The 16,287-nt window shown below is 34.2% G+C and overlaps 1 protein-coding gene across 5 annotated transcripts in view; it reads left to right on the top strand.

The window, feature by feature from the left end:
* Positions 1–8,103, top strand: part of PTBP2 (polypyrimidine tract binding protein 2) — a 93,735-nt gene extending 85,632 nt beyond the window's left edge. For 2 of the 5 annotated variants that reach the window (XM_033195306.1, XM_033195311.1), the window contains exons 12-14: positions 5,759–5,975; positions 6,079–6,156; positions 6,327–7,847. In XM_033195306.1, the coding sequence (XP_033051197.1) occupies positions 5,759–5,975; positions 6,079–6,156; positions 6,327–6,459 (428 nt within the window). In that variant the 3' untranslated portion in view covers positions 6,460–7,847. Of the gene's footprint in view, positions 1–5,758; positions 5,976–6,078; positions 6,157–6,326 lie in introns of all 5 variants that reach the window. The other 3 variants (XM_033195308.1, XM_033195310.1, XM_033195309.1) reach the window with 3 other exon arrangements.
* The last annotated feature ends 8,184 nt before the right edge of the window (positions 8,104–16,287 follow it).

Below are 16,287 nucleotides of genomic sequence, written 5' to 3'. Positions count from 1 at the left end.
GATACAGAGTCTTTATAGTTGATAATTACCTGTGGTAGAGTTACCTCAGATCTTCCAGATAGTTTTTGTTTTATGTAAAGACTGTTTTAAGTAATATTTTAATTTTTTGCCATACTTGTAATCTGCTTGGGCTGCCATAACCAAAATACCACGGACTGAGCAGATGAAACAACAAAAATTTATTTCCTCAGAGTTTTCAGAAAAACTTTGGGGTCTAGAAGTCCCAGATGAAACTGCTAGCAGATTGTTTCTGGTGAGGTCTCTCTTGACTTGCAGCCAACCATCTTCCCCATGTGTCCTCATGTGGCCTTTCCACTGTGCAGGTGTGTTAAGAGTCTCTTCCCCTTATAAGGATACAAGTCCTGTTGAATCAGGGCTCTACCCGTAATGACCACATTTAACCTGAATTACCTCCTTAAAGGCCCTGTTTTTAAGTACAGTTACATTGGGGGTTAGGACTTCAGCATACAAATTTTGGGAGGACACAATTGAGTTAATAGTACTTAAATTTGTAAATCATTTATCCCCAATTTTATAAGATATTGTCATTAAAGTTTTGACTTGCTAGGAGGGCTTATAATTTTTGGACTATATGTAGTGGTAAATAATTCATCATTTCTCATTGCTGCTAGGTAGATTTTTGCTTTCTTGAACTATGTGACCATAAAAATATGTACTGACACCATCACTTCTTTTAAAACACACACCCACACCCACACAAAGCTCTGTGGTGTACTATTGAGAACAAATAAATGAGGCCAAAACATTTTTTTGTTTCTGAACTCTATTCTTATTCTTTTTGGTTTTCAAGGGGACTCTATTTGTGAGTATTCATTGCTTTGTATTATAGGCAGATGTCTTTATGCTTAAGAGGTAACATGGGAAAAATAAGTGGCAAGGAAAATTAAGAGAGATACTCAGAAATGTTTAAATGTCAATGGAACTGTAAATCTTACAGGCCATGTTACATTATTTCAGACCAGAGTTTTAAAATTTGTAAACATTAAGGTGTTTTCAAATATTAATACTCTTAAAATTTTTCTTGGAGTATTATTGGGTAATATTTCTTACAGTATTACTGTATAATTTGTAAATTCTCATCTTTAAAAGTAGTATATTGATCTCCAAGATTAAAATGAATTCTAACAAGATGCCAACTAGTAGTTTATTCATAGTAAAATAATTTAGTTTCTCTAGTTCATGTTTTCAAGAACTATTTTTTTAAATGCCTGCTTTTAATATATAGCTACCATCTCAAAAGTAAACTTAGTTCTTTTTTATAATAAGCCTTTACTTTACAAAATTATATCAAAATGTTCTGTAAAGTGAGTGGAAATTTTTGCTGTTATGATATTTGAACAATTTTTGTGTATATTGGTTTTCACTTCCACTGTTATGAGTAATGAGTAATTGCCACACTTTGGGGGCATTACTGTTTTCATAAAAGAGAGATTTTACCCTCCAAAACAAAATAAGGGAAGGAGAGGGAGACAGCAAATTATACAGAGAAAAATAGGGAAAAATTAAAAATTATGGTAGAATCAAATTCTAATGCATCAGTAATAGTGAAAAATGTAAAGGAATAAATTTGTCAACTAAAAAGATTGTCAAACTTAGTATTTAAAAAGCTACCTGTATACTTTTTACAAGAGACATGTAAAGCAGAAGGATGGGAAGATTGAAAAGGATGTGAAGAGATACTAATATACTGGGCAGATAGTAAGCAAAACAAAACTTAAATACCTTTATTAACTTAAGACCGAGAATTGATAAAGGATTTAGTTCACTGAGAAGGTATAACAGTTTGTGTATACGTGTGCCTAGTGAAATAGCTTCAAAATATATAGTAAGTGGATAGAACTACAGGTTGACTTGAGCAAATCTATTGTAGTGGTGGATTTCAGTTCACCTTTCTGAATTACATGTCAGACTGACCCAAAAAAGACAAAATCAGCGAAGATACAAATGATACAATTACCTTAACAGAATTATGTGTCTAACAGTTACATATCCAATACAGTTTTTAAACACATATGGGACATTTTTGAAACATCAGCCACATACTAAACCATAAAGCAAGCTTCATCTAATTTCAAAGAGTATCATACAGACCTCATTCTCTGACTATTGCACAATTAAGTTAGAATTAATAACAAAAAGATGCATTTAAAATCTGTGTCCAGAGATGTAAAAATAAGTCTCAGTATTGCATGAGTCAAAGGTTTGTTTTTTTGTTTTGTTTTGTATTGTTTTTTGAGACAGTGTCTATTTCTCTCCCCCAGGCTGGAGTGCAGTGGTATTGTGGCTCACTGCAGCCTCAACCTCCCAGGCTCAAGCAATCCTTGCACTTAAGCCTCCCAAGTAGCTAGGACTACAAGCATGCATCACTTGCCTGGCTAATTTTTTATTATTATTATTTTCTGTAGAGATGAGTTCTCACTATGTTGCCCAGACGGAAGTTATTTTAATGGGAATATAAAAATACTTAAAATTAAGCAATAAAGTACCATATATATATATATATATATAAATTAGATATATGTGGTACAGTGAAAGAGATGTCTTGACGGGAAGTTTTAACTTTAACAATAACAGTGTTACCCCCAGGGAAGGAGATATTAAAGATAAGACTAGAAATCAATGGTATAAAAGACAGTTGAGAGAAAAAAACATGCCACAAGTTGGGTTCTTTGAAAAGACTAAAGAAATAGACAAACATCTAAAGATTGAAGATTAAAAAATGCGAGTGGTAACACACAAAAATATTTTTTTAATTATAAAGGGGAGAACCATTGAAAAAGCTCCAGTTTCCACATCATATAAACACCACCTATATCTGTAAATTTCTTGAGGTCTTTTAAAATTTTTATTATTCATTAATTTCTTCTTCATAGATGGATTAAGGGAAAAGTTAAAAAATTACATTCAACCAAAAATGCCATTTCACTTGTGAAACATTGACTTTTTCCTTCTTTCTTATTGCGTTGTCCATTTATGCCATATTTCTTGGAATAGGAGACTTCAAAGTGTAAGATTTACATTGTTTAAAATTTTATTTATTTAAAATTAGTAATTCAGATAGTTTCCTTCTGCTCTGTTTACTCATTGTGTACTTTCAGGTTTTGACAAAGCTTTTGTTTTCTTTTTTACTTAAAAACTGTGGTACTCTAATTATCCTCCCCCTTCCCCTTTAGATCACTTCAGATCCTATTGTCAGCAATCAGCTGGCTAGAACTCTCATTACCTGGCTACTTTCTGAGGTAGCTGTTTGGTTATTTTGCTTTATTCTAATCCCATTCCTCTATCACTCATCTGTTCTGTATACAGTTACTATGCCTGGGACTTTTTATTTTCTTATTCCTTCCCTCCATTATCTCAAAGCTCAGCTGTTTGTGCTGTCTTTTTATTTAGACAGCTTTTTTTTCTGACAACCTTAAGTCTACTTATTTATATCACTTTATTTCTCAAACCCATACTTAATAACACATTTTGTCTGAGGTAGTAGCACTTTATCTAAACAAAAGTTTGTTCACTTAAAACAGTTACAGAACTTTAAAATTTTATAATTCAGTGGATTTTATTGTAAAAGGATTTTATGTACTGTCACTGTAGATAATTGGTTTTACAGATGTAAGTGTAAATTTGCAAGTATATGAAATTAAGTATGTGAAATGCAGTGCGAGAAACAAATGAGAACATTCAGGCTTGTGAGAAGATTGTTTTGTTTTTTTTTTCTGTCAGTCTTGGCGGAAGATCTGAGAAAACTTAAAATATATAACACTGGAGTGACAATCAGGAAGAGTGCCCCCCCCCTTTTTTAAAACAAATTAGGGAAGTAAGTTCAGTGGCTAGTGGTTATCACAATAAGAAAAATTTAAGCAAGTTATAGGTAAAATAAGAATTTACTTTTCTGAATGGTACCTCATATTTTGATAGCATTATCCTTTTCAGATCTGTTTTATGTTTAATTGGTTTATTTATACATGTGAGTATGATGAGATTCGTGGATTTAACCAGTTCTTTGTATCTTCTGTGTCAAAATGTATACTGTAGTATACTGTTTATATTAGAAACTCTTTGAGAGTGGATGTTCTCTTCTCAGTTTCCTGATCTTCCACATTGTCTTTATCTCTCTGCTATTCTTTGTTTGTTTGTTTGTTTTTGTTTTTGTTTTGAGACGAAGTCTTACTCTGTCACCCAGGCTGGAGTGCAGTGGCACCATCTCAGCTCACTGTAACCTCCACCTCCTGAGTTCAAGTGATTCTTCTGCCTCAGCCTCCTGAGTAGCTGGGACTACAGGCACGAGCCACCACGCCTGGCTAATTTTTGTCTTTTTAGTAGAGATGGGGTGTCACCATATTGGCCAGGCTGGTCTCGAGCTCCTAGACCTCATGATCCGCCCACCTGGGCCTCCCAAAGTGCTGGGATTACAGGCGTGAGCCAACATGCCAGGCATCTACTGTTATACATTGATGTTTTTATCTAGTTGATTATAGTCATTTAGACCTTCAGTTTAACCAAAGAGCATGACATATTAGAAATGGTCTTTTTTAGTTATTTTGACTGGTGAATAAAACATGTAACTGTTTCTAGCATCAGACCAGTTCATTTAGTTTAAAAATGATCCAGCAGCTATGTCAAGAAATATGTCATGTAATGTTCTCTGTTCACACACTGCACTAGGTTCTGTGGTAGAGGCAAAGGTTTGAATTTTGGAATATTTGCATTATACCAATTGAGCTTCCCAAATCTAAAATGCTCCAGTGATCATTTCCCTTGAACATCATGTTGGCATTTAGTTTTGGATTTTGGAACATTTCAGATTTCAGACTTCTGCATTAAGGATACTCAACCTGTACAGACTGGGAAAGGTATAAGCCATATTAAAGAATGAGTTTCACCTTTGTCCTTAAGAGTTTTAAGCATGTATTGACATGATCAGATTTGTAATTTACGAAGGTCATCAAGCTGCTGTATAGAAAATGGATTGGGGCCGGGCGCGGTGGCTCAAGCCTGTAATCCCAGCACTTTGGGAGGCTGAGACGGGCGGATCACGAGGTCAGGAGATTGAGACCATCCTGGCTAACAAGGTGAAACCCCGTCTCTACTAAAAAACACAAAAAAACTAGCCTGGCGAGGTGGCGGGCGCCTGTAGTCCCAGCTACTGGGGAGGCTGAGGCAGGAGAATGGCGTGAACCCGGGAGGCGGAGCTTGCAGTGAGCCAAGATCTGGCCACTGCACTCCAGCCTGGGCGACAGAGTGAGACTCCGTCTCAAAGAAAATGCATTGGAAAAAAAAAAATCCAACAGGAAGACAAACGATGAGACTGAGTTATCCAGATACAAAATAATGGCAGTGAAAAGTAGAGAAATAGAACATGAATTTGAGAGATAATTAGGAGGAAGGCTATCATAGTATTTAGCAATTAGGATGTGTAACAGAAGGGAGAAAAAGAGCTAGGGATGATTATTAAGTTTCTTGTGTAGCTCACTGTATGATTTGTCAGCAGGATTGTTGAGGAAGATAGATATTCATAATCTGGATTTTCATTCTATGAAAGTAGCTGGCTTTTTTGCCAGAATGCCATGTCTAGTACAGATGAAAATGTACTTAAGTCTTGTCAGTAATGGCTATGGTAAATTGGTGATTTATTTTAAAATCATAAGAAAATTCAAATTTTTAAACTGTTACTTTAAAAGAATTATTTTTGTTTTGAGCTTTGATATTGTTTATTAATAGACATGCTTTCTTTTTATAGCCATGAATCATCTTAATGGACAGAAAATGTATGGAAAAATTATTCGTGTTACTCTGTCGAAACATCAGACTGTACAACTACCTCGAGAGGGACTTGATGATCAAGGGCTAACAAAAGATTTTGGGAATTCTCCATTGCATCGTTTTAAGAAACCTGGATCCAAAAATTTTCAAAACATTTTTCCTCCTTCTGCCACCCTTCACCTATCTAATATCCCGTAAGTATATACGCTAGAGTGTATTAAGGAGATACATTCTATTTTGATAAAATATGAAATTTATTATTAATCTTCACTTTTTCTTCCCATTCAATTTTCCTAGTCCATCAGTAGCAGAAGAGGATCTACGAACACTGTTCGCTAACACTGGGGGCACTGTGAAAGCATTTAAGTTTTTTCAGTAAGCAAGCTTCCTTATCTTTAAATTAGTGACCCGATAAAAGTTTTCTTTAAGTAGTTTTTATTCTTGTTGTTTATAGAAATTTTTGATTCTGGAATGGCCAAAATTCAAGTATTTAATAAGCCCTTTCTTATTTGCATGAAGTATCTGATTTTATAATTTTGTTTCAGAAGAGATCACAAAATGGCTCTTCTTCAGATGGCAACAGTGGAAGAAGCTATTCAGGCCTTGATTGATCTTCATAATTATAACCTTGGAGAAAATCATCATCTGAGAGTGTCTTTTTCCAAGTCAACAATTTAAAAAGGGGAAGATGAAGATTGGGGGTGAATCACATTGTTCAGTGTCATCACCTATTGACTGTTCAGAAAAGTGGGGACCAGAGTTTGATTTTTTTTGCTTTTGTTTCTTTGGGGTTTCTTTTTTTCTTTTTTTTTTCCATGCTGTTATCATTCCTTGGTTATAAAATGAAATGGCATATGTAAAGGCAGAGTTGTTAACTGCTATATTTCATCTGTTCTATAGGGAAGCCATTTTTGTCTGTTTAAAATTTCAGTTTAATTTTGCTTTTTTTTTTTCTTCCTTTCAACTTAGTTGACATACGTGCCTTAAAAAGGAAAACTAGTGTTGCTATTGTGCATTTACTAGAAAAAAGGAATTGGTTGTTTAGGGCACACTGTTATATGGGAATTAAAATATGTTTAGGCAGGGGTGTGTAAAAAGGTTAAGTTTTTGTTTCTCCTGCTTGGAACTTATTTTGAATTACTGGCTTTCACCTTTTTTTGTATTTAATCAAATAAGATACATGATATTGAAAGAATAAAGCAGCATTTTTAGTTTTTACTACCTTAGGCTTTATTGCTTTAAAAACAACATTGGCCTTTTGTATCTCACAATTCTGGTCTAGATTCAGTTATGAATGTAGGCATTAGTTAAAATTAACAAGATGCAGAGTATTAATTTCTTAAGACAACAAAGTGATTTCTGTAAGTTTGAGCCCTATGTGGAAAGCATTGTGGAATCTTAACCTTTTTGTACACACTCTTGTGGGACGTATCATATAAATGTCAGCACTAAGTAATGTCTTGTTTGTGGCTGAATATTTTTCGTAGATGTTTTTGAAGTTGACATGACTTACGTGCATTTAAATATATATTGCCATCCTTAGTTTGTAATTAAGATTTGGAATATGGTTGTGGATTTCTGAGCATGTGCAGACTGGTCTAGCTAGTTCAGGAACTGGTGCATGTATTTTTCAAAGATAAAGAAAGTGTACTGCGAAAATATGCAGGAAGATTAATTTTGTGGCAGTTTTCTAAAACTGACAACCAGGTGGGACCAAAGTTTATGTGCCTTTAGTCTTAATTTACCTTGCATTGTAATATTCAGTTTTAATAAATCTTCAAAATATTTTGTATTTAGGAATAGATCTGACTTTAATAAAAACATGGCTCAGAATCTACAGGTCAAATTAATTTGAACAGTTCTTGTCAATCTGAATTGTTGATTCTGTTTAAATGACCAATACTTTTTGAAATTGATGTACTTAGTTTCAAGATTCATAGATTCTGTTACCTATGTAGACAGAATGGTCATGTATATTTTCTATTAGTTGAGTTTTTACATCTTTAGAAATGTAAAATTCAGTATAGTTTGAAAGCGGCACAATTAAAAATTAATTTTCTAACAAAGTTGGGAGGTTTGATGGTTGTTTAATTTCATTTTGTGTGTACTCTGCTTACCTCTGTAGCATGCTCAATAAACACTTCTGTAGCTCTATATTCACCTTTTCTGTCTTTCTCTGCTGCCTTTTCTCTCTCCTCTTCTTTGTTTTCACTCCACTGTGCTTCTGAATTCATGTTTATTCTCTGCCAGGGTGGGAAAGGAGTAATAATATTACAATTCTATGGCTTTATACCATAAATAAATCTAGATGCTGTGAAAATATACCAGCTGTTTTTTTTTTAATTTAAAAGATGGTAACTGCTTTTCAGGAGGACACATATTAAACATTTCCCACCCTGTTATAATCTACTGCTTTAAAGACATAACTTTTATTGTAGCTTGTTAATTCTATCTCTTTTGTTGTTGTTGTTTTTTTTTCCAGTAGATTTATGCACTAATAGATCTTTTGGATTTGCCATGCTCTCTTGCTGCAGTTTCATCTTTCATCTTTTGTGTCTGCTAAAGATTTCTTACTAATAATCTTAGACTATCTTGTGAGTTAACTAAAAGAACTTGATGTTACTGGGAAGAAAGAGCAGCATATCGTCTGCTTTTGCCGTGGGTGGGAAGGATGATATACATTCAAGTATTTAAAAACTTAGAGTAATTTGCATTTAACAACTAAAGATGTTACTATAACTTTTTAAACACTTACAATTAGGGTGCTATTTATATTCAAAATATTTTGGTCAGTTTTTCTAAACAGACATGTTGGTGTCAGATAACTTTGGAGTTATGCATGATGTTTCTTAGGTTTGTTCTGTGACAAAATATCCCACACTTAACGCAAAACTTACACATAGGATAATAAAAGGTAAATGAAGAAACATAAAATATGTTTTACTGTACCTAATATAGTAATTCAGTTACCTCCAAGAAAGAAGAACATAGTAAAATAATTTTGTTTACACTAGTGCCACTGTTGTCATCTGAAGAAGAACCATTAGAGTCAACAGTTTGGGATGATTTGGAAGCTAGGTGATCTGTGTTTTTTTCTTAAAATAACATTGTAGCACAGAGGAACTCGAGCAACATCAGATATGTCTAAAGTCTAAGAAACCAATCCCAGGGTTAGTGAACAGTAATTGAACAAAGCTGCTCAAGGTGGCATTTTTCTCAGTAATGAGTGGTGGTGATCATATTTGAAAGTAGCTTCTGCCACCTTTTCAGGTGCTCATTGTGGGTGGGATTGCCTTGGGAAGGAGAAACTAAATCCCGAGCTGTGCATGGGAACTTAGTTTGCGCCATTTCCTAAGCTGGTGAGAGTTCCCAATCTCCCTAGTGGGAGGTAACCAGAAACCAGCTCTTCTTGCCTAAGGACTACAGCAGATTCTATACTCTCTTACAGTATACCCCAATACAGCCTGCCTTCCAAAGCACCAAGTCAGTAAAGGGGGATTTTGACATTCTGGAATATTTTTAATTCAGTACATGAAATTAACCCAGACCTTGGCATATAGCGAATTACTTATTAAAAGTTAGGTAAAAATAATAACAGCTTTGTTGTATATTAGTACTCTATGCCTCTTAGAGTGAACTAGCTAACAATGAAGTATTCTTAGGACTCAGCTGCTTTGTTAATAGAGGTATTAACTTGAATATTTAAATTAACTTTAATCAGAAAAATTATTTTTGATATTTAATAAGATGTATTTTGGAAATGGGTTTTAAAGCACCTACTTAAGGAAGAGATATCTACAGTTTAATGTTAGCATTTGAAAGCAACAAAGAAAATTTTTGCTTAACTAGGAAGTGTAATGAATCATTATATTAGAGATTAAATTAACACTTTGGAAGCATTTTAGCCCCTAGAGTTAAGGTTAGTATAGTGAAATTATGGTGATTAGCTTCATTCATTCATGTACATCTATTTGTATCACCAGATAATTACTAGGTAAAGGACAAATCACTTCAAAGCCTCAGTATTATTTGTAAAATGGAGGCAATAAGTTCTGCTCTGCTCACCTCACAGGATTATTATAGAGGCTCAAATAGGATAAGTGAAGGAATGCTATGCAATTAGTAAACTGTTAGGCCAGAGAGTTCCCAGACTGTCAGATTTGCCCACAGTAAACTTCATTATTCACAATATATGTTATCCTAATATGTCTTTTTGCTACGAAGAAATACTAATGTTTTAAAATTATTTACTAGTTTCATAAAGCAGAAAGATGTAAAATGCAGTTATAGAGAGCATCCCAAGCCAAATGAAAAGAAACCATGGATTCAGTTTTATATTTTGTTTGAACTTGATAGCCCAATCATAAAATGCACATATTTAATTATATTTAATTATAGACTGCACTTAAGATTTCATATGTATAAAAAAGTTGCTGTGAAACTTAGAGGTAATTCTAACACTCAGGAATTTCAAGGCTAAGGAAGAAAGACATATTCTCACGAGCAGCTCTGAACTTCAAACAGGATTTTCTGGCTGCCTAAATATATGAAAATGGAGCCTAAATCCAAAAACGTTTTTTTATCCAGAAGAAAGTACAGAATTCAGTGAAATTGAGTATACTAGAAATTCTGATGGCAAGAATTGCACAGAAAGTCTTAATTTTAAACCATAATATTCATTGGTTATCCAAAACCTTCGTTTTATTCTTTATTATTTTGAATAGTTTCCCTTTAAATTTTTTAGTTTCAAATTTTGCAAATAAAAGTGTACATGTTAAAGTTACAGAGTATTAGATTATTCACATTAAGAACTGTTCAAGGCCGGGCGCGGTGGCTCAAGCTTGTAATCCCAGCACTTTGGGAGGCCGAGACGGGCAGATCATGAGGTCAGGAGATCGAGACCATCCTGGCTAACACGGTGAAACCCCATCTCTACTGAAAAAAACAAGAAAAAACTAGCCTGGCGAGGTGGCGGGCGCCTGTAGTCCCAGCTACTCGGGAGGCTGAGGCAGGAGAATGGCGTAAACCCGGGAGGCGGAGCTTGCAGTGAGCTGAGATCTGGACACTGCACCTGCACTCCAGCCTGGGCGATAGAGCGAGACTCCGTCTCAAAAAAAAAAAAAAAGAGCTGTTCAAATACGCGGAAAAATAAAACCATAATGAACACCTATGCACTTCACTCAACTATATCACTACCTTTTTCCATGTTTTAAATGTAATTATATATTAGTTGAAAGAAAACGTTACAGAATGAACTGAAATCCCATATGAACCTCTTTCTGATCTTAGTTCAAACCTTGTTCTTTCCCAAGAGGTAATTGTTCCCTTCAATTTAGTATTTTATTATTCAGTGGTTGCTTTTCAAGAGGAATTTGTCCTATATTCTGTAGGCTAAATTTCTTGTTCTGCCTAGTTACAAAAATGGCAAATAATATAATATTGGGTGTTTAAATAGTACAATATTTTATTGTTCAAAACACACTTTATAATTTTTAACAGATTGGACATTGATAATCCCCTTATCAAATCTCATGATATGTAACCAATTTTTAATAAGGATTTTAAATCGTGTTTAAGAAATAAGTCATTTGGGCCCCAGGTTTCTCTTAAATATATAAACAAGGAGCTGTATCATTGGTATTTTAGAAGCTGAATTATGTGTGAGATCCTTAAATACAAACATACTCTTTGTAGCTTCACAGAGCCACCCTTTTTGCACTTCTCCCCCTTTTCTTCCTCCCTCCTTTGCTCCCATTTCAATGGACAGAAAGACTATGTGGCATCTCTATTTTCATTCACTTGGTTTATTGTCTTGGTATGTTGTATAGATTTTTGAATCAAAGGAATTTTTAACATTTTAGATATTTCAAACATAGAAAAAATAGAAGAATGTAACAAACCCTTGTCAGCTTCAGTTAGCAACTTACATCTTCCTCGTTTCCTCCACCCAGTTCTCCTTTATTAATGTAAATCCTAGACATATTTTATCAAGAAATTTTGTGGCATATATTTGTGATGTTTTATTCCTGGTCATAGTTGCTTTCTCTAATATCTGGATTAGCCTAGCTTGTCAATACTACTTCAAATCCTAGAACCTCACTATTAAAAATGCAGTCACCAAACCAGTGGCAAATTAATATCAGCTAGGAGTTTATTAGAAACTCAATCTATGATCCTACTGAATCTACATTTTGACAAGATTTGGTAGGTGATGCATTTGGACGTAAGTTGAAGAAGCACTCTTAATAGAATGCATTTTTTTTTCAGTTCTGTAAAAATCAGCTTCCAAGTTTTTTCCTGAGTGTGGAAATTATTTCTTAGTAATTTTAAGTTTTGCAGATACGTAGTTAATAATACCAAGAAATAATTGAAAAGGAGCCCGGATATCCAGTTTTAACCTCCTGTTTTAAAGATAAACAGTTCTAGAGATCAAATAAATAGTTTAGCAACATTTATTGTAACATACATGTAGTTAGAATCCAAGTCCCTGGCTTTCCAATCCAGTCTTCAGTGTATTACACTGATCAAAAGAAATACAGGCCTGCTATTATTCATAAATTTAAACTATTATGTACAAGTTGATAGCTTATAATAGAAATCAGTATGATCAGTATTAAAAGTCAGATTTAACAGGGAAGGAATGTCCATGTGAATTGATTTTTTTAATAGACTGCAAATTAGTACTCTTAATTCCTGATTTGTTTATTACATTTTGTGGTTTTATAAAATGATACTCGGGTCATTTTTGTAAATAGCTTTTCTACTCATGTAATGCTTCCTCAGTCACTTTTTCTACTATTGCATAGCACAGTCTAACAGTTGAAATGCCTAAGCCTTACTGAATAATGACTCTGATATTCTCTCTGAGAGTTAGAGCTGTGCTATAAATATACATTTACCTGTGCAAAGTATGCCTTCAGGGGCTATGCCCCATAATCTTAGCAAAATTTTAAAATATTCTTATGGCTAGCAATTTTATCTATTGTCATGTCTTACTATTTCCTGCTTACCACCCCCATTTGTCTCTCAACCTTGTTGCTGCATTAGCTGTCCATCACTTAAAATTGTTTATTTCTGTTTTTCTTCCATCATTCTCTTTGCAACTACATGTCTTAGACTTTTTATAACCATAATCAACCATAACCAGATTCTTTTTATTTGTGGTTAATGAGTTGACAAACGATAGTGCATTTTATGTAATATTCAGGTGTTTTGCTGTTTTTGTCTGGTTTAGCTTAAAATCTCCCTGCCCCCCACTCCTTTTTTTTGTGGGTTTTTAAAAAATTTTTACTAATTTTTTTCTGGTTTTGTTTTGTTTTGTTTTGCTTTTTAACTTCTGGGATTGCAGTGGTTCCAGATGGTTGAAATCACTAGTAGTGATTTACTTGACGCATTCATGTATTTATTACTGGTATATTCAACTATAATGGAGGGAAATTGGTCAAAGAATTAGGGTTAAAGAGCTCCTATAAAAAGGAGATTTGTAGAATTCTAAAATGTGATTCCAATTCATATAGTCATGACTCTTAGAAATTAGCTACAGGGAGAGATAGTAACATTGCTATAGTTGTCTTTGCCCTAAGTTTGGAGTTCTATAGTGTAAAATATATATAATAGCTCTAATTATAAATACACTTTTACTCTGGAAAAAACATAGACATTGACATGAGACATTTAAAAACCATTATTTTCTCATCTGTAAAATGGAGAGAATCACTTCATATGTTCACTTATAAGGATTATATGAAATACTGTTCCATTAGTAGTTTTTCTTTTCCTCTAATTGGGGGTGGGGGCAGTTTTTGGCATTTTATTTATGGAAGGTTTTTTTTTCCCTAAAATCATTTTGACCTCTCTAAAAGACATTTGCTATGTACATTGGACATTTGCTATGTACATTGTAGAGAATACAAAGATAAACAGACACTGAAAATGCAAATTTGTTCTAGCATATTTAATATATTAGGGAACAATTTAAGCATAATGTGAATTTCATGTTTACTTAAAATTTCATCCTGAGAAACAAATGAAAGCAGGAAATTACAACCAGCTGAACCAGCTGTGTAAGAAAATATGTATTTATCAGGTGTGCACCATGTACATTCCTCAGACATCTATTAGCATTCTCAGTTTTCCACAAGTTAACCATGCTCATCCATATCTGGTACTAATAACTTCCCATCCAATTTCAGCTGTTTTTAACACATCTGACACCCTCATTTTTTCAAGCAAACTTCAGGTCTTTTTCAAGATAAAGTCATTTATAGTAGTATTTATATATTTCTTAACCATTTAACATGTAAAACTGTGCTGCCTTTTAAGAAATTACTTCTGTCCTTTTTAGTGTCACGAATGAAGATTTTGAGTGTTGTACCCTAACCTTATCATTTTCCTCGTAAGTCCTGTGGGTTTTTTTGTATGATTTTGCATAGTGTGGTAATTCTTGGAAATGCTTACGTGTGTTATAGTGTAACTGACTTACTGCTTTCAAATAGCTTCTAGTCTGATTCACGCTATGACATTATACAGTATAGCAAAATAAGGATGTCAGGGAACAGGAGGCTGAGCATATCACCATTTACCAGTGGTAGCTTCAGCAAGGCCCTTCATTTATCTAAGTCCTTTTTCTCATCTGTAAAATGGAAGTGGTGATAGTACATGTCTTTTCTGTCTTGTGTTATTTGTAGTTTCAATTTATACAGCATAAAATATGCTGTATAAATATAGGGTTGGGAATATCTAGTGGTACAAAAATCACCTTTTGGCCCAATTTTAAGGTGAGATAATTATGAGAGATTTTTTCAGCCTCAAAGTGTTTGTTCTTTTCTGTCTACACCATTGTGAATAACTACAGTGTACATATGAGATTAATTTATTACCTTGACTTTCCATTTTTGTTTTGTAAAGTAGTTTAATTTTTGGTATCTATAAAGTTAACTGCAAGAGTGTACCTGCATTTAAGTTTATACAGTTAAGAGGTTGGTTTCAGTTTTAAAGATTGTATGTCAGTGTAAAACATCCATTATTATGCTTTCAAGTAAAATAGCTCCTAAAAACATGGATTACTACCAACCTTCAAGGAAAATAGCTCCTAGAAATACGGATTACTAGCCACATAAGTTGCTAACATTTGCTTTTTTTATTATTATTTTTTTAGACAGAGTCTTGCTCTGTTGCCCAGCCTGGAGTGTGGTAGAGTGATCTCGGCTCACTGCAACCTCCGCCTCCCGGGTTCAAGCAATTCTCCTGCCTCAGCCTTCCGAGTAGGTGGGGTTACAGACACCTACCACCACACCCAGCTAATTTTTCTATTTTTAGTAGAGACGGGGTTTTACCATGTTGACCAGGCTGGTTTTGAACTCCTGACCTCAAGTGATCCACTTGCCTCAGCCTCCCAAACTGCTGGGATTACAGACGTGAGCCAATGCGCCCAGCCTCTTTGCTAACATTTAACCTTTTGAGACTCATCTTTAATTCTTTTGTTCAACAAGCGTTCATTACCTGCTAACTATGTGCCAGCTTAGATGCTGTGGATGAAATATATGTTGGTGCAAAAGTAATTGTGATTTTTGCCATTAAAATTACAAAAACCACAATTACTTTTGCACCAACCTAAATTACTAAAACTTCCTAACATGGGGCTTTCAGTTCAGTGTGAGATAAGTAAAGAATTATATGGGTTGATAAATTTTCTGGAGGAACTATTGGGTGTTATTACAGTGTGCTCAATCTTTAGCAGTTAGGAAAGGATTCTTGAAGGTAGTTGTATTACCTGGATTGGAGGTTAAATGTTCGGGACACAAGCGTTGGAAACAGGACAGTTTGCTTAAAAGGGTGGGCGGGGGGGGAGCGGGAAAGAACCAGAATCAAGATTACGGCACCCTGGAGAAAGTTCAGCATGGCTAGGTCATTAATTTGGAGACAAGAAACAAATAGAGAAATATGTTTGGATAGAAAAGTCAGATTATGGGCTATGCTCAGTTGCTTGGGCTCCACTAGGGTTTCTAAACGCAGTTATTGGTAAAATGGATTTAGGAGAGGACAGGGTTGACATGACAAATCTAGTGAATTTATGTTCATTAATATATGCCTTTTGAATTGATTTAGTTTTTGTATGTTTCTTTTTTATAATTCCAAAAAATCATACAAATAAGTTTACTTAAACTTATCCGTCTAAAAGCTGCACACAAAACTTGATTTTAATTCTTTTAAAATTACAAAATTAAGACTTCCAAAAGAATCTTGTTGAATAAGAGTAAAAGGAAGACCCTTACTCAGTAAAGCTGCATTATACTTTGGCAGTTTGAACCCATGGCCATGCCTCTCTGTGTGATAAGGATTAGGCAAAACCATGAAGAAACATGCATGTTTTTGAATTGCCTTTCCATGATAATTTAAAACATTTTTTCATGAAACATGGATATATATCATTAGAAAACTGCAAAACATAAAGCTTGCAAGTTGTAAGACTTGAAGTGAGATTTATCTTTGTCGCCCAAGCTGGAG

Source organism: Trachypithecus francoisi, unplaced genomic scaffold, assembly GCF_009764315.1.
Source record: "Trachypithecus francoisi isolate TF-2019V2 unplaced genomic scaffold, Tfra_2.0 Lachesis_group5, whole genome shotgun sequence".
In the NCBI taxonomy this organism is placed as follows: domain Eukaryota; kingdom Metazoa; phylum Chordata; class Mammalia; order Primates; family Cercopithecidae; genus Trachypithecus; species Trachypithecus francoisi.
Note: the sequence above shows the minus strand (reverse complement) of the source record. Positions and strands in the feature narration are given on the sequence as shown.